Source organism: Falco biarmicus, chromosome 1 (genome assembly GCF_023638135.1).
Source record: "Falco biarmicus isolate bFalBia1 chromosome 1, bFalBia1.pri, whole genome shotgun sequence".
NCBI classification, from domain to species: Eukaryota; Metazoa; Chordata; class Aves; order Falconiformes; family Falconidae; genus Falco; species Falco biarmicus.
In genome coordinates, this window is record NC_079288.1 from 87,803,598 (window position 1) to 87,827,850 (window position 24,253).

The window sequence follows — 24,253 nt, forward strand, 5'->3', positions numbered from 1 at the left end:
CAGTGTGCCTAGGCTGCAGTGGGACAGGAGCAACCACAATTATGAAGCAGCTGAAGCTGCCTTGTTAACCCAGAGAAAGGATCCGTGAAGCCAGCAGGTGTTAGTCCTTCTTTACTTCTGGAGCTGGCTCATTGTAATGAAACAGGAGGTAAATTGAGGAATAAAAGTATCAAATGCTGTTTGGCACTCTTGTGATCCATCTGGGTGAAGTAAATGGGTACTTCAGACTGGATTAATTGGGAGCTTCCCAGTGTGAAGCTTTAGCAGCATGATGGGCTGGCCAGCGCTTGGGCCATGATGGAGATGTTCAAGGGACATCTGAAAGCCCCGAGTCCCTTTTGTCTGAGTGCTCTTCTCCCAAATGTACTCTTGAGTGGGCTTGAACAGATCATTTACCTGCATGTGATTGCAGTGAAGCTGGTGAAAATCTTCAAGATGTTGTTGCTGATTAGCTTGTGTGAGAGCATGGTTGTCGCCAAATGGATGGATCTTCATCCTCTCAAGCAAAGCACCAATTTAGAAACAAAATTCTCCTGTAGGAAGGTGTTACTTTGCAGTTTTAGGCTGTGGAATTGCACACTGCAATCAGTCATTGCACACATGGATATTCTTATGTGCTTTTCTCTTTGCATCAAAGGTGATCTTTGTAGTCTTTTATTGGCATTAGTTGTTTCCATACCCTGGGGCATCTTCTTGTCATGCAGCTCACGTGGTATTACTCTGCCTTTGTGTTTACTGCTATGCTGCAGTCACAAAATAACACTGAGTGTTCAGCTTTGCCAATGATGACCATTTCTACCAAAGAACTAAAAGGCCCAGATGATTTGTATGAAAATGGGTTTTCATTGAATATTAAAGTTGTGGTGACATCAGACATTGGATGCTTCTCTTGTTCATTAACCAAATATTCTCCTTTCCTTCTCTGAGACTGAGGAAGATCTAACAGTCAGTCTGATGGAAACAGGGCTGTGACTGCTGTCTCTGCAAGGAGGACGTAGGGCTGGACAATGCTGTCAGTGCGTGCCACAAAACTTGTGCTCTGAGTATCAGTTGTTTTCTAACTCCATGGCCAGTGAGGAAGGTGGAGAGGAGCATGCAGGGAGATCTGTGTAGCTGGCAAGCTTGCCAGTGCTGAATTAAATATGAGTGTGCCAGATATATACAGCTGTAAGTGTCTCATTAATTGCTGGTGCATTTGCAGAACATACGAAGTACTGCTTGATTGCTTTGGGGGAGGGGAAGCATCTCACTTGCATAGATATCACCCCAAATTTTCTACTGGCTAACCGAAGACACCTGGAGAATACATTTTTGCTTTCCTCAAGCTGAGTTTTACCATTTTTATAGCTTTTCTATGCACCACTATCTGCAGGATGGGCTCTGGCTACAAGGCATTAACAATTTGCGGTTGTTCTAGTGCTAATTCAGGGTTTGATGGAGCTCTGGAGAGGTGCCCACTCTGTGGCTCACGTGCATGGGTTGATGTTGGAATAAAAGACTGAGCTGTCTGATGTTTTACATAGCTGATAGCTGAGTGTCACACACACCTCTAATGCACTGATGAAGTTGCCATATGCTGGCAGAAGACCAGCAGATGAGAAGTAATTTGATTTTTGACTGGTTGGGTTTGTTTTTTTTTTTACCTCTCTGGCTGTGAACAGAGCTAATCAACTCATGTTCACTGTGGGTAAGAAGTGTATACTGGAGTGGTGACTTGACTCATCTGACATAGTAATGCAATTGTATCTGAGAGGGGCTAATTCACTATTACTACTCATCAGAAAGGCTGGGTAGGCCTTCATATGATGCTCAACAGAGAAACACCCTTTATCTTCTTTGTTTAACAGATGATTCAGGTTTGGTTGCTAGATAACCTTAGACATGCAATTGTACCTTTATAACAGGCTCTTTGGGTGTGGGTCAGATACGGCACACGTGTAGAAGAGAAGCCTGAATGGTCTTACGGGTTTCATAATCAGAATTAAAATCACAATCACCTTAGAAGCCTTTAAAAATAACAGTTTGGCCAGAGTTTTAATGCATTGGCTTTCTAAGAATCCAACCCCCCACCCCCCCCCCCCCGCCAAATATCAGCTCTGAGATCAAGAAGACAAGTTGTTTTGACAGAGTTGTTTCACTAATCTCCCAACTGATCCACTTCTGTGGTACGGCACATTTGACAGTGTTCAAATTCCATTTTTTTTATCCTCATTCAGAAATTTGTGGTTCTCATGAAGGATGGCAGGCAGTAGCTGAAAGCATAACAACAGCTCAGCACAATCTATATTGCTTGCTGAAATGGTTTCACCACATGAAAAATGGAAAATATAAAAGCCTAAAGCTATGTAACGGCAAGTATCTCCTCCACACTTATCTTCTTGACAGGGTTCTTGTAGAGCGAGCCTTTTCCTTCTGCATTTTCAGAGCAGGTTTTTCAAAATGAGCTGAAATGGAACAATTATGGATTATCTAAAGAAAAAAAAACGCCAAGCCTCTGAAGAGCCATCATCATCTAAAGAAAAAAACTTCCAAAGAGCCATAATTGTACCTTGCTCCAGTTCCCTGTGACCATCTGTAAGCCAGCTTCCAGAATAAATGCTTCTTCGCTCCAGTTACTGTCTCTGAAATGATTCATGGACACTAACACTGCCAACACCTACATCTCTTCCACTTTCAGGTCTCACACTCGTCCAGTAGCTCTTGTAACTTGCTCTTGAGCTGGAGTGATTTCACCACTTAGGGAAAATGACCATTAACTCAGGGTGGTAAAAACCGATTTCATGGGCATCATTAGTAAAATGAAGGGTTGATCTCTATAAACTGTCAATAGCTGCTAGACTGCTGATAGCTCTTTATTGAGGAAAAACTATAGGGTCTTTTCCTACATTAGAAAAATGTTTTAAAAGCATGATTTTTATCATAGGTATATCAATTATGTAGTCAGCAAAACAGAGGACAAATAGCTGCTTGGTAAGTATTCATTCAGTCCTATGTACTGGAGCAAGAAAATGTGCTCTGGTCTCTGCTTCTTCAGCTTAGCTTATTTACCCAACTTTTTCTTTGAATATTTAAGAGCCAGACTTCTTTTTTATTAGACATGAAGTTAAGTCTTTCACATTACACTTATTAAAACCCCACTAACTAAAAATGTTCTGTGTAGCGGAAATACCTCACACTGTTATTAAGCCCCTTCTGTGACAGGTTCTTATGATACCATAATTTTTCTCAAAAAAAAAAAAAAAAAAAAAAGGGTGTTTTTGATAATGCAACCATAGAACAAGAGCAAACGGCCTCACATTGTGCCAGGGCAGTGTTTGGGTGTGAGGAAACATGTCTGCACCGAAAGGGCTGTCAAGCGCTAGAACAGGCTGCCCGGGGACAGGGGGGAGTCACCATCCCTGGGGGGATTTAACAATGTAGCTGTGGTGTTTGGGCACATGGTTTAGTGGTGGCCTTGACAGTGCTGGGTTAACAGTTGGACTGGCTGTTCTTAAAGGTCTTTTCCAACCTAAACAATTATGTGATTCTAGTTCAGTTCTTTTGGTCATTTGGGGTAGGTATTTTAACAGGATTGAAGAACGTGCTTGGAGAATAAACTCCCTGAAGGCTTTGGGGAGGTTTGGTCTCCTGGTGGGAGATTTTGGGTGGTTGTGTGTCTCTGCATTGGGTGATTGAACTCCATGGATCCAGAAGAGTTTGATGGAAGAAACAGCTGTTTCTTATGATGGTTTAGAAGTACAAAATTTTGCTGTGGAAACATCAAGAGAACTGGTGAGTTTAGTAAACTTCCCATTGCTTGGTTCTGTTTGGTGGCCGTATCCATTGATGTCCTTCATTTGGCTCCTTCTGCAAAGGTTAAGTGCATTTGAAGTGCCAACGTGTCATCTGATGGCATGTATCCCTTTTCATCTCCCTGTCCCAGAGGAAGCTAGAAACTAGCAGGATCCTTAGAAAGCAGGGGAAAAAAAGGAAGTGTGTGGGATTCATGTTGATGGAAGAAACTGGTTCAGTTGTCATTTATGTCCCATCTTTTCTAGCTCTGTAGGTACTGTTGTATTATTGCCCTTCTGTAAGTATTCCTTCATCTTGATCATGCATTCTTTGCACTTTGTGCTTCTCATTGAAGTAGTCTCTCGTGATACTTAAGCAACCTTTTCAGCTTGCATTCCTTACAGACCGCTCCATGGCAAGAGACATGTGTTAAAAGGCCCGCTGCTGCAAGCCGTTTTTAATGATGGTTTCTGCTGGCGGCTCCTGGGGTTGGCAGAATCCGGCCCTTTGCACGAAGCTCCGGTGGCTGGTGTGATCTGCGAGTGGGTAGGTGAAAATGACACACACAAGTGCACTGGGAGCCAATTTGCAGCAGAAGGTATAGACTGTAACATATCCAATTCTAAACAGGGCAGGCAATTCCCCAAACTGCCTCCTGGAGGGAAACTCCGCTGGAGTAAAAAGGTTTCATTTGAGGGAATAGTTTCTCCTATAAAAACAAGGGCTGTAAGATATCAGCCTGATAAACAAGGACGAAGAGCCAGCTTGCTTAAAAGCAGATGTTTTCTTTAGCTTGGGAGTGTCGGTGCTGAGGTTTAGCCTCAAACTAAAAGGCTGTACCAACTGCAGGGCATAATGATGTGGCTTTTGTCCTTTATCCTCAGGCTTCTTTCACTAATTTGTAGGATTGCATCTGTGTCCTCTGTGTGTGTGAGTCCCTTTCCCAACCTGTCCAACAGACCAGCACAGATTGGAGGAACAGATTGATGCTGGCATGTCAGCAGTGGTAAAAGTTAAGAGAAGCAGCACTCAGCGGCTATCAGATTTAAATCACTCCCATTTTACAACACAGCTGCTTTTTACTGTGTGATTTTTGTGCTCAGTGCTGCACAAACGTGCATGGCAGAAAAGCCCTTTTAAAGGCTGGTGAACATGGTGAAAGGGTGTTCAGTCGCTGAAGATCTGCCTTGGAAGGACTGCAGTAAGGTGTCAGTGCTGGGGAAATTTCACTGTGAACTTCAGGCTGCTCTTGTCTTTCAGCATTTCCTCCCACAATGCCTTATACTTTTATTTTCTTTACTAAAATTCCCTGCAGTAATTCTATACTTCAAACTACATTGCTGGCATGCCCAGCAAAACGTGTCCTTTCCGTTGTGCGCTGAATCATTTTTGCCTTCAAAATTAGGGTAGAAATAGCTGCTAAGTTATCAGCTTAATATCACTGCCTAATATCACCACTCATCAGCCTGATACTGCTCCAAATACTGAAGAGCAGCGCTGCTGTTCAATATATGGAGTGATGTTAGGCTGATGAGCAAGTTAGGATCAGAGCCCTGATTCACCCCATTTGTAGATTCATACCACTCTGTCCTAAAAATGTAGTATCTAAACAAGAAGTAGAATACAGTCTAAGAAATACAGTGATGAAGGTTCATTGTCCTCTTCTACCTCCTGTCTGTCCCCTTGGTCGTGATCTCAGGCTGGCACCCTGGCTTCTCCCTATGGTCCTGCCAGCAGAGAGAGGTAAAGAGCCACAGAATAGCAGAAGTGTTTGAGGGTGCTTCATGTGCATTGAACAAGGACTCTAGAGAATGAGTGATGATTTTTTTGTGTATGGTTTTTATTTTTTAATGCCAGGATGAGGCCAATAAGAGGTTTAAAAACTTGTATAATGAACTAAATGCAGCCTTTGTACGTTTGCAGCCATTAGTCTTACGGAGATGATTCTGTCCTTAAACATGCACCTGCAATAAAGATGTTACCTATTAAATTTATCATTCCCTGAACTTTCTATGTGAACGGGTACAAATTTGTTCTGTGCCCAGAATATTGCAAGGGAAAGTGTGATGCCATGGCAGCATGAGCTGATCTAAGTCAGCAGTGCCATGTCTCTGCCTCCTCTGCTCCCGGCCATGTGTTCCCACCTCCTTGCTGGCTTGCACTGGCACAGCTGGTTCAGAGAGCTGATCTTAATAAAAACTAAAGCTCCCTTCCCCCACTCCCAAAATGCTTCATTTTTAAAATTTGAACAGCTCCCTATATTTTCTGTCTGCTGTGTGTGGTCTATACCACATAGGGGATAGAGTGCATCGCTGAGGATGAGGGGTGGTGGGGCTGTGGTACCATAAACATATACCACCTTGAGCTGCTGAAGGTGAGGTATGTCTGTGATGAAGGTAGGAGATTAATCCAGGTTTCATAAGACCAAGGTCACATCTTGAGCTGTGGATCTTTTGCTGACTTAAACTCCTTGTAGCTCAGAGACACCAGGTGTTGAGATTTTTGATCCTTCTGGATCTTCCTCTTTGTCTGCTGTAGGATTCTAGGCTAATTCAGACTGGAGGGGACCTCAGGAGGTCATCTAGTCCAAGACAGGTCCCTAGATTAATTGTTGGAAATCTGTCTGTTCGTTTGACTGTATGTTTACTTATACATGCACCTTAAGATGCATGAATATCTTATTTGTTAGAAAACAAGGTAGCAGTGGAACAACTCCATTACCTGATTTTGTACCCTCAGGAACTCCAGCCTGAAAGCTTCACCCCTTCAGCAGAAAGCATTCTTCAGCTGGAGGGGAAAAAAAATAATTAAAAATAAACCCAAACTGAATGATCTGTAGTGAGAGGAAAAAGGGAGCTTTTTGAAATTGTCCCTTGGAGACAGACATTTGCTATTCTCCAGCCAGCCCCTTCCTGAGAGCGTTGGCGGAGCATGAACTGTGGTGTGTCAGTTGTGACTTCTCACTCTTCAGCTTTTCCAAATGCAGTTTTGGCAACTTGCTGTTTTGAAACTGTTTCATTTCTTCCCCATTAGTATCAGTGAAGTGAAAAGAGGCTCACCAGCTTAATGGGCATGTATTTATTACTGTGTTCTTCCTTCAATCATGTTAGCAGCGGGAAGAGCCGCTCATGCTGTCCCAGACACAGCAGAGAACAATGAATCTATCAGAGTCTAAACAGCATCCCTTTTGGAGAATAATAGCTTTTCTTAACAGTGTTGATGAAGAGCGAAGAGGTCCATTTGCAGTAAACTGTACTTTTTTCCCCCTCTGGTCTCTTGCAGGATACGATAAAATGTAGATATATCAGTTGTCCTGCTGCTTCCTTTTCTTCGCAAGAGAGTAGCCTAGTTGCTGGTCCAAGGGCTGAACTTGGACCTTCTCTCTTCTGCAGTCTAAATGTTCTCTGTGATGCTAAGATGGTCTAAGATAGGTCAGACATTTTAGGTGTCATTTCCAGACTGTCAGAGGACAAAAGGCCGCCCCTATGGAGCTTGGACAGAGGTGTTGTAGGTTAATGCACCTTAGAGAAACCATGCTAAATGCTACTGCTGATGCTCTTACCCAGTTACAAACTGGCTTTGCTTCATCTCATCATTTGAGGATTAAGAGAGTTTATCTAAAGTCATATCTAGATTATAAATCAGATTAGATTTGCAATCTCTGTGTGGCTAAAATAAACTGAAACAAATCTGATTTTGAGCAACCTAGTTGGATTAGCAAACCTGGTTTCCAAATCTGCACTTCAAACGTGTAATGTCATCTAAGTTCTTCTCCAACCCCGGCGCAAGTCATGGTTTTCAGTCCATGCCTCTTATTCTGCGTAAATCTTTCCAGAAGGATGCTGTGAGGATTAATTAGTTAATATTTATTGAGTGCTGCAAAGTGTTGCTTAAGCGCTATCTTTTTTTATCAGTCAGGACTTGATTCTGGTTCCACCTACACTTGGTTTTATATCTGTGTCAGTCTGTGTATTGCACTGGAATCGCTTGTGGATTCCAATCCGGTTCCCAATGTGGAGATGTTTGCCTTGACGTGCTGCGGTGCATACAGGTATCTCTGTTGATGCTCTTCTACACGTGCATTTGCTAGAAGGCTTTGTGGTTCTGCAGATGGGCAACAGCTCATGACACTGGGACTCAATGGTGCTTACGACAGGGAAGTTTTCCACTGGCATCCAAGAAGAGCAGTGGCTTCTGATGCCTCTTCTGCTGACTTATTTCAGTGCCAGGTGCAGGGCAGAAAACACAGATATGCTGTGTGATTTATCCCATGCATTGGGTCATTTGAGCTATATCTCCTTGGAGCCAAAACCTTTTTAATGTAAAGATTATTAGGACCAGGGTTGTAAAAGGTCCATTGGTGAGATTTCCTACTGAGGACCAAGTGTGGACAGTGGTTTATGTTACCTTGTTTTCCATGTTTATTAGTAAAGCCAGACATCAGATTCCATATCTATTAACAGGTAGGGTTAGGCACATCATCCAGGTTTTCAGACATTCAGGTGATACTAAATGTGGAACCAGAAGGTCTGGGATTCCACCATTGTAAATCTATAAATCTTGCTAAAAGCATTTAGCCCTAACCAAATGCTTTGGCTGGAGCTTGTGGTGTGCATTTGTCTGTACGTTACGTATCACTTTTCAAGTAGTGGGATTTTGGGACTGCTGGAGAGAAGTGGGAGAAAGCCATGCAAAGCATGAGTGATCGCACTCCTGGGGGAGAAAGAACGGGTGGAGAGCAAAGCAGAATGCGTTGTAGCTGTTCAGCTGCACCAGACTGCCTTGAGTTTGGCACTGGTGTTTAGCTTTATTGAAATACTAAAAATACATAGATACTTATTTGTTTTCATGTTACCTGCTGAGAGGTTCTGGGGATGCTGCCTGGAGTGAACTGACCACCATAAATGCCTTTAATAACTAGGAAGGCAGTAGGGAAGAATGTGTAAGAGAGGATGACATGTTGGAGAGTGCAGTGTGGCGGGCACTTCGGAGATCTTCATCTGTAACAGTGTAACCTTACAACCAATGAAAAATCTCAGAAGCATAGTGGAAAAAAAAGTGAAATAATATCAATAAGAAGCACCTGTTGTCGGGGTTGAATATCCTATTTCAGCAAGCAGGGCTTCAGTGGTGAGGCCATGCGTGGATGTTCTTTTCTAGCTCCATCCACTGCAGGTTCCACCTTCTTGCCAAAAGGGCTGTGAGGAGCAGTTTTGAATGGGAATGTCCCACGGTACTGCTGGCAAAAGGGATCATGTGAGTCTTCCGATATGTTTAATCTTATGCTGAAGACTAATGTGAGCTAACCCTGATCATGGGTGTGGTGGAGCTGCTGCTGAGTGCTTCTGTTTCAGGCTGGTGGCCATGTGGAAGGACCAGATGTGCCCAGGTAGATCTGTGGGAGATCTTTTGGGAAAAGATGTAGTGCTTAAGTCTGAAATCCCTAAATGTTCTAGCAGAAAATCTTCAACTTTCATCAAATTCTTATTAGAATCCAAAGAAACTGTATCTTTGTAAGCCATGCTAAAGTCCGTATGAGCTGCTTTGGCTTGAGCCAATCCCAGTTTGAGCCTGAACTAACTGTGTAGGTCCCATCTTAAAGCCAATGGAGAGAAGCAAGCACTGCTGGGATGCAAGTTGTGCAGCCTGTACTGGTCACCTAGTCAGGATGAGTCGAACCACTGACATAAAGGAAATCCAGAGTATTTGCCATAGTAGGTATTTATTATGTTGTAGATGCTTGTTGGGGGAGATGAGTCCCACTATCAGTTACCACCAGTAAGGTGTCTTACTCTGGCTGTTCAACTGCCAGCTAAGGGATCTGGAATGAGGTTAAAACTTGTTTTGAGCATTCACTATTGCTTGGCGCTAAAGCGAAGCTGGATCCCTGTTGCTGTAAAGAGTAAATTTTGCCTTTTTTCTTCTGGCTTCATATCATTTAGGCAATTGGGGTTATTGGAAAGTGCATCTGGTTTTGGAGACTGTCCCTCCGAATGGCCACTCACATGAAAGCAGCTTGCTCTTCTTCAGAATAAGCTTTGCTGCATCGCACATTCCACTCCTGACACCCAATATTTGGAATTCAGTGTGGGATAGATAATCTGAGCTTTGCTTTAATAAACCTTGCAACTCCTGGAGTGTGAAACTACTGATGATTTCTGATGGATTGCAAACTTCAGGCTGTTACCTTTTTAAAATGAAGTTTTTGTGGGTGCAGGCAGGATCTTGTGAAAGGGTGAGAACCTCCCTGACAAAGCAGAAAAGGGCTGAGCAGATTTTGAGATGGAACTCTGTCTCCATTTGACTGGACAAATGAAATAAACTAACTAAAAATACTCATTTTTCTGAGGATTTCCTCTTCAACCTTGTCTTTACTAGGGGGATTTTGCAAGCTGTTGTGAGTGATGATGGTGCAAAGCCTGACATGATTAGACCACTTAGTCTTTGCAGAACTTTGCAAAACAACTGTTGTGTTTTCTCTTGCACACAAGGCTCATCTACCATGTGACTCTTCATCAGCTGTTTGAAAACAGCCGTGCCTTGACATTATGCGTTTGGACGAGGCTGCCCAGGGAGGTGTTGGAGTCACTGTCCCTGGAGGTATTTAAAAGACATGTAGTTGTGGTGCTTAGGGACATGGTTTAGTGGTGGCCTTGGCAGTGCTGGGTTAGCAGTTGAGCTTGATGATCTTAAAGGTCTCTTCCAACCTCAACAATTCTGTATTTCTACGTGTGTTTAACTTGCAGTTAGTTGGTAAGGGCTTTTCTCCATAGAGTTGTTCCTGACGTGGCATATCCAGAGCACACACCCGTGGATTTAAGATCATTTCAACGTCTATTACTGTACTGTGCAAGGGACTCATCTCCTGTTGGTGCATACAGTTGAGGGAGGGAAGTGTTAGAGCATCTATTGCAGATTTCCGACATCAGTTCTGCCTTTGTGCCTCCACTGACGGTAGGGAGGTGGTTGCTGGCAACACAAGGGAGTAGGTGGTGTGAATCTGTCAGTGCTCTCCTGACCTTAGACACCAGAGGTGAGCTTCAGCGGTGTAGTAGGTGGTCTGGATACAGCCAACTGCGCTTGTGTAGGGTGGAGTTGGCTGCTTGTTTTAGCAGTGTTGGAGCCTGCTGTAAACATGGATGAATGGTTTGTAAACATGGTTTTCTGATCTAGGTGAAACTTTGTGTAGAGGGGGAAAAAATTCCCATATTTGAGTCCAGGAGGACCATGAAATCCTACTGTATTTAGTAGGAGGGAGGTTAATCTTTTAAGGTTAACTGGTACCCTTTCTACTGTTTTTACAGTGGCAGGTGTTAGCTAATAGATTTGGGCTGGTTATATTCTTTAAATAAATACTTCTTTTGAAAACTATCTCTAAGCTGTGATTCTGCTGCTAAATAAGGAATGCTAATGAATGTCCTGTCAACCAAAGATCATATCTGTTCCCCAAAATTTATTCCAGCCTCTCGCTCCTTACTGCAGCTTTGGTTCTCTTTAGATCATGGCAGTCTTTCATACCCTTCCTTAAACATCATAAGTACATAATGTTTCTGTATAACTGAATTCAGTTCCTGAGTTCAGAGTTTTAAAGCTATCTGCTGTAGCTGGTGAGCAAACTGGTGAGTATCTCTTCCTCAAAAAATTGTAGAAAAAACAGAATCCTTGGAAGAGTGGATGGATGGATGGAAGTTTCATCCATGAGTCTAGTGTCCTGAAGTGCTGGTGCCTGGAGCAGATTCCTCCACGACCATGAAGGACATCTCCATGAAGCAGAGCCTGATCTGTCCTGGTGGAAGATTGCAATGGCCACAGGCTGGAGAAACTTGTCCGTTACTACCTGCTTAGGTTGCTGAGCAGATAATGGAATATGTTAACAGTGCTCCAATGCTTCTGTCCCCTTGTCCTCTGATCTCCTTTGGTGTAAACCCACGTATGAGCAGATTTGGCTCTTGCATCCAAATTTGAATGGTGGCAAAACCCTGTGTAACTAACTTTGAGCCAGTAATATTCAGCTAAGCTGATGTAAAGGAAGATCGTCTATTACAGGAGACCCAACCAGTACAGGCTGACTATATTTAGAGATCACAGACCTAAATCTAACATAAATTGAGCACGAATCTGGAGTTGTTCCATGTGCTCCAGTGAAGATGCTTTGGATTCACGCTAGTGTAAATGACATAAAAATCTGGCTGCTTCTCGAAGATGGCCGGAGAGAGTGTGAATGAAATCCCCAGCAAAAATAGAGACTTGCTCTCAGAAACGAGCCCCCCAGCTGGCAAGACTTGTCAGAGTACTGGAGCTATTGAAAAATGCTGCAGACAGAAAATGAATTAGAGGATAAAAAAGTGAAAATGAGCTGGCAGAATCTTTAGGTGACTCATCAGGTGCATCTTGTAAAGTCTCTTTCTGAGAAGTAATGAAATCGCATATTCTAACAATATTTGCACTGCAGCAGGAAAATGCATAAATATTGGGATCAATTAATGAAATTAGATAATGTGACCAAAAAAGCCATAGCGCTGGCTCGGAAACCATCCCTCTTCCTTTTTGCTAGTCTTGGTGCTTGCAGTTGGAGAAGAAAATCCCATGGCTTTGTGTCATATCCAAGATATGTGAGACCTGGGCAGCCACAGGGTTACTGGAACACTCTGAATAGTCACCTGCAGCTCAAGGATTTTCACCTTTACCCCATGGAAGTTCTTGAGCTGGTGGGCAGGCAGGAGCAGAAAAGCCCTGGTAGCTGTCAGGGCATGCAGCCTCCCACCCTCTGGATTTTAGGATTGGTGAGGGTAGACACATCTTGTCTCTGCTAGCCATAAAGATTGTCTCTTTGTGTCCCTCAGGCTGTTTTTCAATTGCAAGATGGGCAAATAATGGTTTTCTTTAAAAAGGGAAGTTTTTCTCAGGAAAGAACCCTGTGGATATATGCATCAGCCTGTGACATTTCATATTCCAATAACTCATCACATGCAGTGGAGTCCATCACAGGGCTTCAATTCTGGAGTGAGAGCTGAATTTGGAGTGAAATACTGGGGTTGCTGGTATCAGTGGGTCAAGTTATGCTATTTATAATAGGGTAATTACCTTATTCCAACAGTATTTTAATGGACTTATATTTAGGGAAGTCACTAAAACTTGGGTGAAGAATGGCAGAATGGGGCTTAATTTATACCATAACGATGAAACCTTAAGCGTGAAAGCCTGTATTGCAGAATACGCACCGGTGCTTGGGTAGGTATTCTGGTGGGTAATCGTGAGCTCTCCAAGCAAAAAGAGCTATCGCCGTCTTCAGATTTATCAACAGCAAGAGCAGAACTCATCAGGTTATCCTACCCTTGGTTTGGCACTGGTACAACTGTTGTTGGAATAATTTGTCTGGTTTCTGGCGTCCTCGATTCAAGAGGATGTTGACAAATTGGAAAGATGTAAAAGAGCCATGAGGGTGGTTAAAAGATTGGCAAATGCTCCTTGCCAACAAAACAGCCAGTCTCCTGGCTCAGATGATTTTTTTTTTTTTTTTTTTCTTTAAGGGAAGGTTAAAGGGTGGCTTTAGCAGCTCCAAGTACCTGTGTGAAGAACAAAAATAGGCAGCGCTGGAGGCTGTCAGACAGAGGTGTAACGCAAGCCAGTGCCTGAAGTTGAAGCCAGACTTGAGCTGAACAGAACAGTTTTTAATAGTAAAAGCAATGATCTGTTGTGTTATTTTACGGGAGCCCTGGTTTTTCATCCATCTCTAGAATTATATACATCAAAATTGAGATTTTTTTTTTTGGAGATTGTAATTTGCATTTACGTGTAATTCATGGAGGAAAGACCTCTGGCTTTATTAAGCAGGGGGCAAACTATGGGTTTATGTGTATGCCAGAGCGTCTCTTGATGTTGTGCACCTACTCATTAGCTCTACCTGCATCTCATGTAGGACGTTTCTTTCTCGGTGCTTATGGATCTCTACTGTCTGAGCCAGGTTTGACGTGTTTTGATGCTGCTGAATTACAGTCAGTAAATAACAGTAGGGGCTCATGAGAGTTTTAAATGAGATTTTTCCTCTTCACGAACATTTTTTTAGTGCATTTCCCTTGTGAAAAGTGAAAGCTAGTGGTGGTTTATTTTTAATCCAGGTTTTATTTGAAAAGATATTTCTTGTTTTTCCCTGCAGGACTTGCTCCACCTTTGTTCCCCAGCAAGCCTCGATTTCCGCAGGAAGCTCATCCAAGGAAAGGCTGTGCTAAATTTACCTTTAGCTCTACGTGTGGCAGAGTTACCGAGATAATTCTTGATTCATAAAGCTTATAGCAGAGCGTGAAGTCTGGCTGCATTCAATATAAGAAAGAATATCTTCTCTGCCTTGCTGGTCTTACTGGCCGCACAGATTGAAGGAGCTTGGTGTCTTTAAATACATCCTGGAAGAATGCAGAAAATGAGTCTGTTTAAAGCAGTCCCTCGCGTTCGTTTACTACAGCAGCTAAAAGATGAATATTTGGGGTTTGATATAAAACTACACTATTCTTTTTTTCTTTTTTTTAATACAATATTCTCTTTTATTTTTCTAGCTGTGGGGAGCTCAAAAAATAAAGCAGGTAATAACACTTTTTTAATATTTCATTATTGTTTTCAACTGTTGCTGCTTTTTCCCTTTTTGCTAAGCCATGCTGTCCTCTTCTCCATTATTGACTTTGCCAGTTGCTGTTTTGTCTTGCCACAGAAATGTAAATGCAGAGAACACTCTTGCCACCGAAGAGTCTGAATTACTTTTTTTTGTATTTATATATTTTGATGTCTTCATTTTCTCTTCCCTGTCTAGTCAAGAGATTTCTTGTCTCCAGTCTTTTGAAAATAGTTTGACAGTTCTTTGGTAAGGCTTGTAACTGTGCCGTACTTTCCTCCTCTGCAGTCCCGGGTCACTTGGGGGTTGATTTTTTTGTCCCCAGCCAGTTAATGCCAGTGCAACTTCCTGGGCTCATTGTAAAATTTGATGAAAAATGGGCCAAGTGAGCTTTGTTGTCTGTTTATCAGTAAAGCAGATTTCAGATTTCCGTGGAGGTTGGGCTGTCCACAGCCACCAGCGTTGGCCGAGAAGCTGTGGATACATGTAAGGGCTGAGTTAAACAGCAAATCCAAATCCTGTGGCATGTGAGGGGATTTTGTTTGGATGACCCTTATAGTGACAACCAGAGTGGGCCATACCTCTGTGTTTTTATCCAAATTCAGCTGGATCCTGAAGCAGCATTTCAGGCTTCCTACAATGTGCCGTGCAGGCTTATGCAGGCCTACCTGCAGACGGGGGCTGTTCCTCAGGCTGAATCCATCCATCATGGCTGAGCCACACAAGTCCTTACAGAGGTCTCCTGTGACCCATTTGCTTTACAAGCAGCAAAAAGTGATTTACATCCTTGTTCCCTCCCAAGCAGGCAGCCCTGCCCTCACCATTCCTCTGCCATAGCGAGGGCTTTTCCTTTCTATCGTAGGGCAGAGTTTCAGCCAGGACATTAAGCCGCACCTCGGTGGAGATGCTTAAAACAGGCAGGGACAGAAATTAGGTTTCCCTTTTCCCCTGCTAAATCTGCATTAACCCCCCTGGGGTTAAGGTACAGTGGTGCTTTGCCCTTGGGGATGTTACGGTACCAAGAAAGAGCCACTTTCTGTATTTCAAGTTAAATTATTTACTTCTAAATTATTAACCTATGCTAAATTATGTAAGGAGAGGGGAAAGCAGCATTAGGAGGAGTTTTTTTGAAGGTTGCTGAAGAATAACTGCCTTTGGTCAGAACTGCAAAAGCAAGGAGGGTGCTGAAATGCATGAAATCCCCCCATACACTCTGCTTGAAGGTGCTATTTGTAGAGGCTGAATACTGGCTTCACTGCACCTTGCCAACTGTTGCTGTGCTTTACTGTCTGTTTGCTGACTGTTTTACAGGCCATCATCCATCCTGATACAAATGAGACCATCTTCATGCCTTTCCGAATGTCAGGTATAGTATGTCCCAATCGGGCAATCATTGATTTTACTGAGAACTTGTACAAAATGTGGGTTTTTTCCTCCTGTTTTTGAATTGCATCTTTAGACTGACATCAGAAAGATAAAGGCTAAAATCCCTTTGCAAGTGAGGAAAATTAGGATCCCAAATGCCTACGAGTGCTCTAGTGCTTAATATTTTCCTTTCCTTGAGGTATTTTAATGTGGACTCAAGCTAACGTCTTTTCTGGCATTTCTGAGGTATCCGTCACTAGAACAGGCATTTTAATTTTGCAGTAAACAGTGAAGCCTGATGCCCAACGAGCAGCTTAGGGTTTTGCTCTCCAGGAGAGAATAGGATGAACCCTATTTTTCTGTGTGTGGTGGTAGCTAATAGCCATGGCATTGGGAGCTCAGGAAGGATCAGCTTCCTTGTGGCTTAACTGGGCTGCTTAATGGTGAAATCATTGCCTCTTCCTCCCGTTTTGGGATGTCCCTCTGCCATGCACAGGTCCACAGCTACCTCTGCTGTGGGTTGAATAGCAGCTCTCTTGAGTATGCAAGGGCAGCCTTGGTCCTTTCCTAAAGGATCTATTTAAATAAGACCTTTTCGATGTTTTTTGGCAGGAACATCTTCACTTGAATACTGAGCACAGAGGAAAATACCAGGGTTGGTGGGTTTTGTTCTGCAGTTCTTTGAAGAAGGATGATGTTAAGGGTAAAGTAGAGGGAGAAAAACCAGGACCCACCACTTTGCTGCCTTGTTCTTTATTTTTTAATTTAAAAAAAAAAATTTCTTCCTCTCAGGTCTTTGCCCTTTCTGACTGTAAATTGGATCCATGAGGCTTAATTCAGTAATATTGGTAAAATGTTCCAAGACCTTCTAGTGGAAGTCATAGAGATGAGTTATAATTAGCACAAAAATTGGCAGACTTAGCAGGGGAAAAATGTGAAGCATTTGATTTTTGTGGTGCTCAATAAGATTTGGGGTAAAGGCTTATTTCTAATATAGAGAGCTTTAACTTACACCTATGATTAAAATAGTCCCTCTCTCCTCCATGCTGCAAATATACTTTCTTCAGCTTATACTCTGTTCCTTTTTCTACTGACCTGGAAATAAATGAGCTCTCCTGGTGTAAAATCACTAGTGGAGATGTTGATAAAGCAGGTGGTGAAAGAGGGAGGTCCCACCTATTGTGGCATGGTCCTGCTCCTTAACTGGCACAGGCTCTTCAGCTTGTTAGATGGCTTCATGAACATCTTCACCTTCCTGTCCTGGTGGGACCGGCTTCAACAAGAGGGAAATGGGCATGGAAAGCTGGAGAGTTTTCTTCTGGGTTAGCAAGGGTAGGTTGTGGGAGGGTCTGATGAGCAACAGAGCTAGCATGAGGGAGGGAACAGATTGCGTGACTGAGCCTGGGAAGGGGGACAGGATCTCCCTCTTTCTCTGGCAGTGAGCCACTAGGTCAGGTCAGTTAGCACCATTGTGGCAGCACCCATCTCCTCCTGGTCTGTACCAAGCAGCTCCTGGTCTGAGCCATCATCCCTTTGCTTTTGCTGGTTTGAGTTTTTGCTGGTTGCCTAGCCCAGTTCAACAACACAGTGCCCTCTGAAGCCCTCATACCACGTCCTGGCACAGACTGGGTTTACTGGAGTAAGCTTTAGGGTCTAGATGTTATTAGATTTTCAGAGAAACTCTAAAACTGCAACCCAAGACAAGCCAATAGAGGATGGGAAGGGGATTGGGCAAAAATCAGAACGCTGCTCTAGTTGATGCTTGGTGTGTCTGGTGTAGGTCCACAGACGTCCCTGCAGTGGTATGCAGCTGGTGGAAGTGAGTGCAGCCTGTCATGCTAGGTGTGGCTTCTACTCTAAACTGATAGATGTCTTAGATGTGATTTTTTTTCCATCCCCAAACTGTATTACAATGCATACATCTCTCTTTTTTTTTTTTTTTCTTTCTTGTTTTTTAATAGGTTACATTCCTTTTGGAACACCCATCGTAAGTACTTTATCATCTCTCCCTGTTCTGTTTGCGAGTACTAAGAAATGCATTTTTTAGCACTCGCAGACAATTCTGCACATTCCACCTTACTGCCTTGTGACACATTCACGCAGGGTTCCCACCTTTCCCATTGCACATTAGCAAGGGCTTTGTCATGTAATACCTGCCTTATGGACATTGTGCTTGAGGTTATTTATCTATTTAATGTTATTTGCCCAGCCCCCTGCAACGTCTTCAGCTTTATCTTTCCCTTCTGGAAAGGGAAGACCAAGATGAGCTCATTGCCTGCAAAATGCAACTTCTGCAACTCTCAGATTTCATCTTTGGACACTTTTTTTTTTTTTTTTTTTTAATTTACATGTTTTACAAGTCGCTTCCTGAACATGATGAGCTACAGCACGGCGAGGCCGGTGTTGTATGCTCTCGTCTTGATTAATTAAAACAGCAAGTGCTTTCCGTGGGGTTATTGCTAAGGGCATTTTTAGTTTGTACTTGTTATTGTGAAATTTGTAAAGCATTTGGGTGCTCTTGATAGCAAAAACCAGAAGGGAGATAATTCTGCCTGTCCTCCTAATGCTGAAACCTCAGCTTGTCTTCAGGGACAGGAATGATTAATTAACCCCATTTTGCAAATGGGGAAACTAAGGCACAGAGTTTTGGCCAAAGTTGGTGCCAGAAGGTAGTTGGTCCTACTGGCCACCAGTTTTTGGCTCAGTTTATTAGATCATGGATATTTAAATGGTTGAAGGAGCAAAATCTGCTGAATTTAATCTTCCTAAACCCAGTGGGCCATGGCACAGTACTTGCTTAAAGGTAACGATCCCTTCCCAAATGGTGATAGCAGGGTTGCTAGCACCTGAAACCAGAAATCATCGCGGCTGTTACTATTTGTTGTTGTGTGTAAGGGTTTGGTGGTAACTTTGTATGGGGCATTTTAAAAGAAAAGGTTAAACAAAAATGAGTTAACGATCAAATTGACAATGAAATCGGCCCAAATCCAGAGCTGTCAGAGGAGCCGAGAGCTGTCAGATGAGCCCAATTTCACTAGCTGTAAAGGATAAACTGGAACCTCTTGTCATTTAAAAAAAAAAAAAAAAAAAAAAAACCAAACGTTTCAAATGTTAAAATTAAAATGTAACATTTATGCCAATCGATCTGTGAAATTTAGTGACAAAATTGGCAGCCTGCTCTAGCATAAAAACAGTTTGAGTCTTGCATTTCACATAGGGGGATGGGATTTCCTCAAGAGAGACTTAATGTGCCTGCGGTGGGCTCTGGCTGAGCGAGCGTGGCTGTCCTCGCCCGCAAAGCCATGCTGGCGTGCCGTTGCACCCGCGCTAATTGTCCCGGTGTTCAGGGGAGTCAATTAAACACCCTGCTTAGATACCGGCAGAGACGTGATCAGATTATGTATTAACAGGTTTACTGCCTACCAGTCAATACCTGATGCTGCCTATATATGTGTTGGGGATTTTTTTCCCCTATAGCTAATGCAAAATAATTCAGTATGGTTTAGCTCATTGTGAAAGAGATTAAGGTCTTGCTGAAAATAATAATTTCTTTTCTGGCCGAAGCAGCTACTCCCTTGACACAACCAAATCCTCTGGCTGTTTTTTCTTGCCCCAAGTCGCAATCAGTTGCTTTTCTTTTTAGCCTCTATCCTTTCCCTGCTCAGGTATATGGTTCAACCCCAGAGTGGGTTGCAGTGGCAGAGCGGGGACAGGATGGGGTGTGTGTAAGTGTAGAGAGAGTTTGTGTTTGCCAACATAGATTTCAGCCCAGAAGGGAACAAATTCAGCTTCTCACATTGTCTCCTTTTGCTGGAGGGGCGAGATGTGCAAGGTGGCTGCTGGGCTGTAACTTTTCACCCTGGATTTGTGTTTGATCGCACAGATGAAGGCCTCCAAGGAGGAAGATTTATCTACATTTAGGAAATTCAGCCCAAGATGCAGGCAGTGAAGATGGAGCAGAAGCTGTGCTGCTGCTCCCAGCTGCCATCCACAGCTTTAAGCACCTTATTTTCCCCAGCCATTGAAAATTGGGGGTCTTGTTGCCCAAGCGGCAAGCTTTAGCCCTGAGTTTGGGGCCACAAAGTGCCGTTCGCACCTGAGAAGCAATTAAATTTTGTAGCTGGTACTTTTCTAGTGTTTAGAAGCTTTTTTTATTTTGTTTTCCTTCTTAGTTATTTTTTCCCCTGACAGTAATTAAAAGTGAAATTGTACATTTCTTGACAGACTCTTGCACATATGGAGAGTTTGCATTTAAACGTGCCTCTTTCAGTCATACAGATTTTGGGTGCTCTTTTTTATTTATTTATTTTCCTCTTTTATTTTTCTCGGCGCTCAGCTTCAGCTGACAATGTAAGTAGCTGCCTGCAGTCTTCCCTCTCCTCTGGAGCCTCATTAGCCTGTTGGCTTCAGGGGCGTAAGTCAGTCCTGGGGTGAGGAGGTTCATCGCCTGTTGAATTCGTTTGGCTAAGACCAGCAATGGAGTAATTAATGACAAGATCTGCATATTGAATGGAAGCGGTAAATTAGTGTAACTTGCACAGATTGGCACTCGGCCAGCTTACAAAGTAGCTGTAACTTCACGAAAGGCTGGAGGAGGAAAAGCTGGAGGAGGAGGAGGAGAAAGGAAGATGTAAATGAAATTAGGCCTCCCAACCCTATTACCCTTTTGTTTGTTGTTATTTCTCTCTTATGTCCTTAAGCATAGAAGTTACCTCCTCTTCAACTGATGCTGCTGCAGATGTGCAGAGACGGCTTTAGCTTATCCCTCCTTGTGGCAGGCTCTCAGTGCCCTAACAGGGAAGTTTTCTCAGCTTCTCAAGAATAAACTTAAAGAAAATGGTGCAGAAGACGGTCTGAGTGTGGGAATGAACTCACAGCCTCCTTGCCCAGATGCCTTGGAGACATTTCAGTTCACACGAATGTCCTAAAAATAAATGTATTTGGAATTTAAAAGGAATTACCCAGTCTGTACTCTTAACAAAGACACGAGTGTGATTTTGCAACAAGACCACCATCTTCTTCAGAAACTGTCAGACATTTAATGCGCAGGAGGGAAGAAAATGACAATGACGTTAGGAAGTATTTCACCTCACCTGTTTCTTACCTAATCTTGTGTTTGTTCGGTTTATCACTTGGAGTCCCCTTGCTTTGCATCCCTTTCCTCTTCTTCAGCTGCTTAGGCTTTAAGAGTAAAGATTGCCATAAAACAAGGTAGGAAGGAGCCTGGCAGTGCTGTGCTTCCAAAGGTCTTTGAAGATTTGCAGAGGGTATACCTGTGCGCTGTGTTGAGATGTCCCAAGGATGCTCTCAGGACTGTATAGGCAACACGTGTGTGGCTTGGGTGCTGCAGTAGGTGACCTTGCAAAGCCTGTGGCATCTCACTTTTGGGCAGCATCTGGCCGGATGTGCCAGGACAGGCTGCCATATGCCTCTGGGAGACAGTGGTTGTCACCCTGAGCTCATAGCCCAAGCAGGAGTTTTCGCAGCTCCGAGTATGACACAGCAACAATTCTCTTAAAACAAAATTCAAACTCCCAAACAGGAGCACATGTGCTTCCAGGTGGCACTCCTGTCTTCAGATGTTCAAATCGGATTTCTTTCTTGTGAGTGTGCCAAAGGAAAATAAGAAAAAACCCCTTCACTGCCAATGGGGACAACTTTGAACTCTTGCATTCAAGCAATGTTTGTGTTATCCTCCAGAAATACATGGATTAAAGAACATTTTACTGAACTAATCTTTGAATGGTATCTGCTGCCAGACTCTTTTCAAGGTGTGTTGCAAGCAATAATTAAAGATGCAAAGCTTTCAAGGGCAGCTACGTTACCCACTGGAAAACTAAGAGACAATAGGCTGAAGGGAAGTTCAATAACTATAATGAAATAAAATCAAAATAAAGATAATTCATTCAAGTAATTAGAAATAAGTTTGTTGTTTGCATGCCTAGAAGAGCACCGAGGGCAAACCAGCAATGCATTTACTAATGAGAAAATCTCTTATCTTGTAGGTTGTTGGTCTTCTCTTGCCCAACCAGACGCTGGCATCCACTGTGTTTTGGCAGGTAACACTCACCTGAATGGGTGGAGAATGTTATGGAAAGGAAAGGAGCAGTTGAATTTTGTCTAGAAGACAAACTGATACACATGGCTATTCCGCACTGGCAGTGCTTTAGTTAATAGGGAGGTGGTGTGGCTGGACATAGTTAAGGAAAGATTTGGTAGGTCTAGAAGGGGCTGTAAGCAAATTACTGGGTTTGCTTTCCGGCACCTGGCTATTTATGCCATCACAAGGGAGATGCAAAATAGCCTGGGATCTCAAAATCAGCTTTTTGGACCCATTTTGAACAGGTCTAAATGATTGCACATTGTGTACTTCCATGAAGATGTAAGCCCTTAAGCTCATACATCTGCTTCTTTTAAAGACACCGTGTCCAGTAGTTGGGATCTTCCTTGGTGAATTCCTGTTGGAAGTGCAACCTGGGCACAGGGCTAGGGGTGCAGGAGGCCCTGTGCCTTGGAATTTCAGGAATGTTTTTTGTTTGCAATCTTTTTTGCAATTGCATTGCAAAGCCAAGGACCACTGTGTTCAATGTGCTACAGAAGCTTTGGGGTAAATAAGTCTATGTGTAGGGAGGTATTGGTGTTTTTTCCCATTAAAATTCTGGGAATTAAGAGTAAGGGGAGGAATTGTGCTCATGAATGAGTTATATCCATAGTAAACACGCCACTTAAGTATAATTTCAGCACTAACTGAAATGAAAGAACAAGTTATTTTCAGACTTATTTTTAGTTGTGAATGTCTTTTTGTTGTCTAGTGTAAGTGATGATAGAGAATTATGCTGTTAAGAAATATCAAAGCAGAATGGGATCTGCCTAGTACGTTAGAAAGACTGCAGAACTGAGAATATATTGGTATGTGCCAGTAACTTGTGGTCTGGTGTATTTAGCTGTAAGTTGTGCCATGTGGCTTTACCTGCTGGGAGTGGGATAGTGCCTGTAGACACCTGGACTTATTCATATCTTTGGAGGCAACTTACCTCATCTGTTTGTAGACATCTACGATGGAAAGAGTTGGGTTTTGGAGAAGTTGTGTGAGTGAGGAGCAAGCCAGCCCAGATAGCTGGCTTGGGCTGGGGGCCTTGTAAATGGCTTTACATGCGGAGCTGCTATTCCCACCACCACGGCATAGCTGGGAGAAACTGGGCTTTAAAAGGATGGAATAACCCTTTTAAAACTAGAAAGGCTGTTTCAAATGCAGAACCAAAACAAGCCCACTCAAGGAAGAAGCCATAGCAGGCAAGTCCAGCAGTCGCAGCCTTTCTGAACCACTGCTGCTTAATAAGCAGTTCTCAAACTCATCCCTCCACTGTGATGGGCACATGGGTCACCTCTTACTGAAAAATGCAAGTAGAAGGAGTAGCAACCTAGAGAGGCATCACCTAAAAAGCCCAGGAGGGTGTCAGGCAGCCACTTGGGAAGATGGTGGAGTTAATAAATGGGTATTGGGCATGGCTTCAACCTAGACATGACTGAAACTTTAGATTAAGGACAATAAAGGACAAGTATGTCTATATCTCTCTGAAAAGTGGGTAAATAACATAGGATTTAGGGACAGTGCATATTAATGCATTAAACAACACTGGCTCCTATAGCAGCAGGCTTGTGCGGTGCAGCAGTTGTCGCTGATGCCCAGAATGCGCGTGTCTCAGGTTAGCCTAGTCCTGTGGACCTGCTAATGTAGACAGGTGATGTGGGGGTTAAAAAGAACCCTGGAAAACTGAGGCAGATTTCCAGCACCTACTGGCAAGCTGACTTTGTAACTTTTTTTTTTTTAATTATTATGTAAATAAAACAAAGCAAGGTTTGCTAGATCCAGAGTTCCAGGCTAGAGAGCTGGTCAGCAGGAAAAATGTGCTCATGGGCCACGAACTCAACAATGACTGGGCTAATCCCTGTGTTTTAGTCTCTCATTTCACTCTCTCCTCACCCTCACTTCATTCCTCCTCTTCCATCTTAGTTCAGGCTGCAGCTGTAGAGGAGTCCAGTTCTGACACGCTCTGAACTGAGAACATGGTGTTTTGGGAATGAAAATTTTGTTTATATTGCCAGAAGTTGCTGTGGGTGAAACCACAGCAGAAGCGTGGTGCTACTCATCCCCAGCCTGCTGCTGTGCTGTTTTGGTGACAAATCCCTCTCCAAAACACTATGGACAGAAATACCAGTTTAGTGGCACCCGTATCCATAAGATGGTACATCTAATCTCCTGTTCCTCAGTTGAAGCCTCCTATGACCCTCTGTTTGAGAACCATGGAGCTTAATAAGAGACTGATGAAATGCCTGCTGGGCTTACTGCTACATCTTAACAGCAGTATGGATTTGGTGCTGACAAAAATAAAGACCAATAGCACCAAGGTGTCATGTGGAGGTGGACTGGGCCGGGAAAAGAGTTGCGTGTCAAGCTTATAGGGTAGCAGAACTGCCCTCTGGGCCCTGGGTGCCTTGAGACATCTGTCCCTC

General features: G+C 43.2%; 1 protein-coding gene across 2 annotated transcripts in view; it reads left to right on the top strand.

The window, feature by feature from the left end:
- The window catches only part of SFXN5 (sideroflexin 5), a 109,237-nt gene that overhangs the window by 26,072 nt on the left and 58,912 nt on the right, over positions 1-24,253 (top strand). For both annotated transcript variants that reach the window (XM_056358942.1, XM_056358948.1), the window contains 4 exons: positions 14,322-14,348; positions 15,686-15,740; positions 17,701-17,726; positions 21,745-21,798. In XM_056358942.1, coding sequence (XP_056214917.1) covers positions 14,322-14,348; positions 15,686-15,740; positions 17,701-17,726; positions 21,745-21,798 — 162 coding nt within the window. The remainder of the gene's footprint in view (positions 1-14,321; positions 14,349-15,685; positions 15,741-17,700; positions 17,727-21,744; positions 21,799-24,253) is intronic.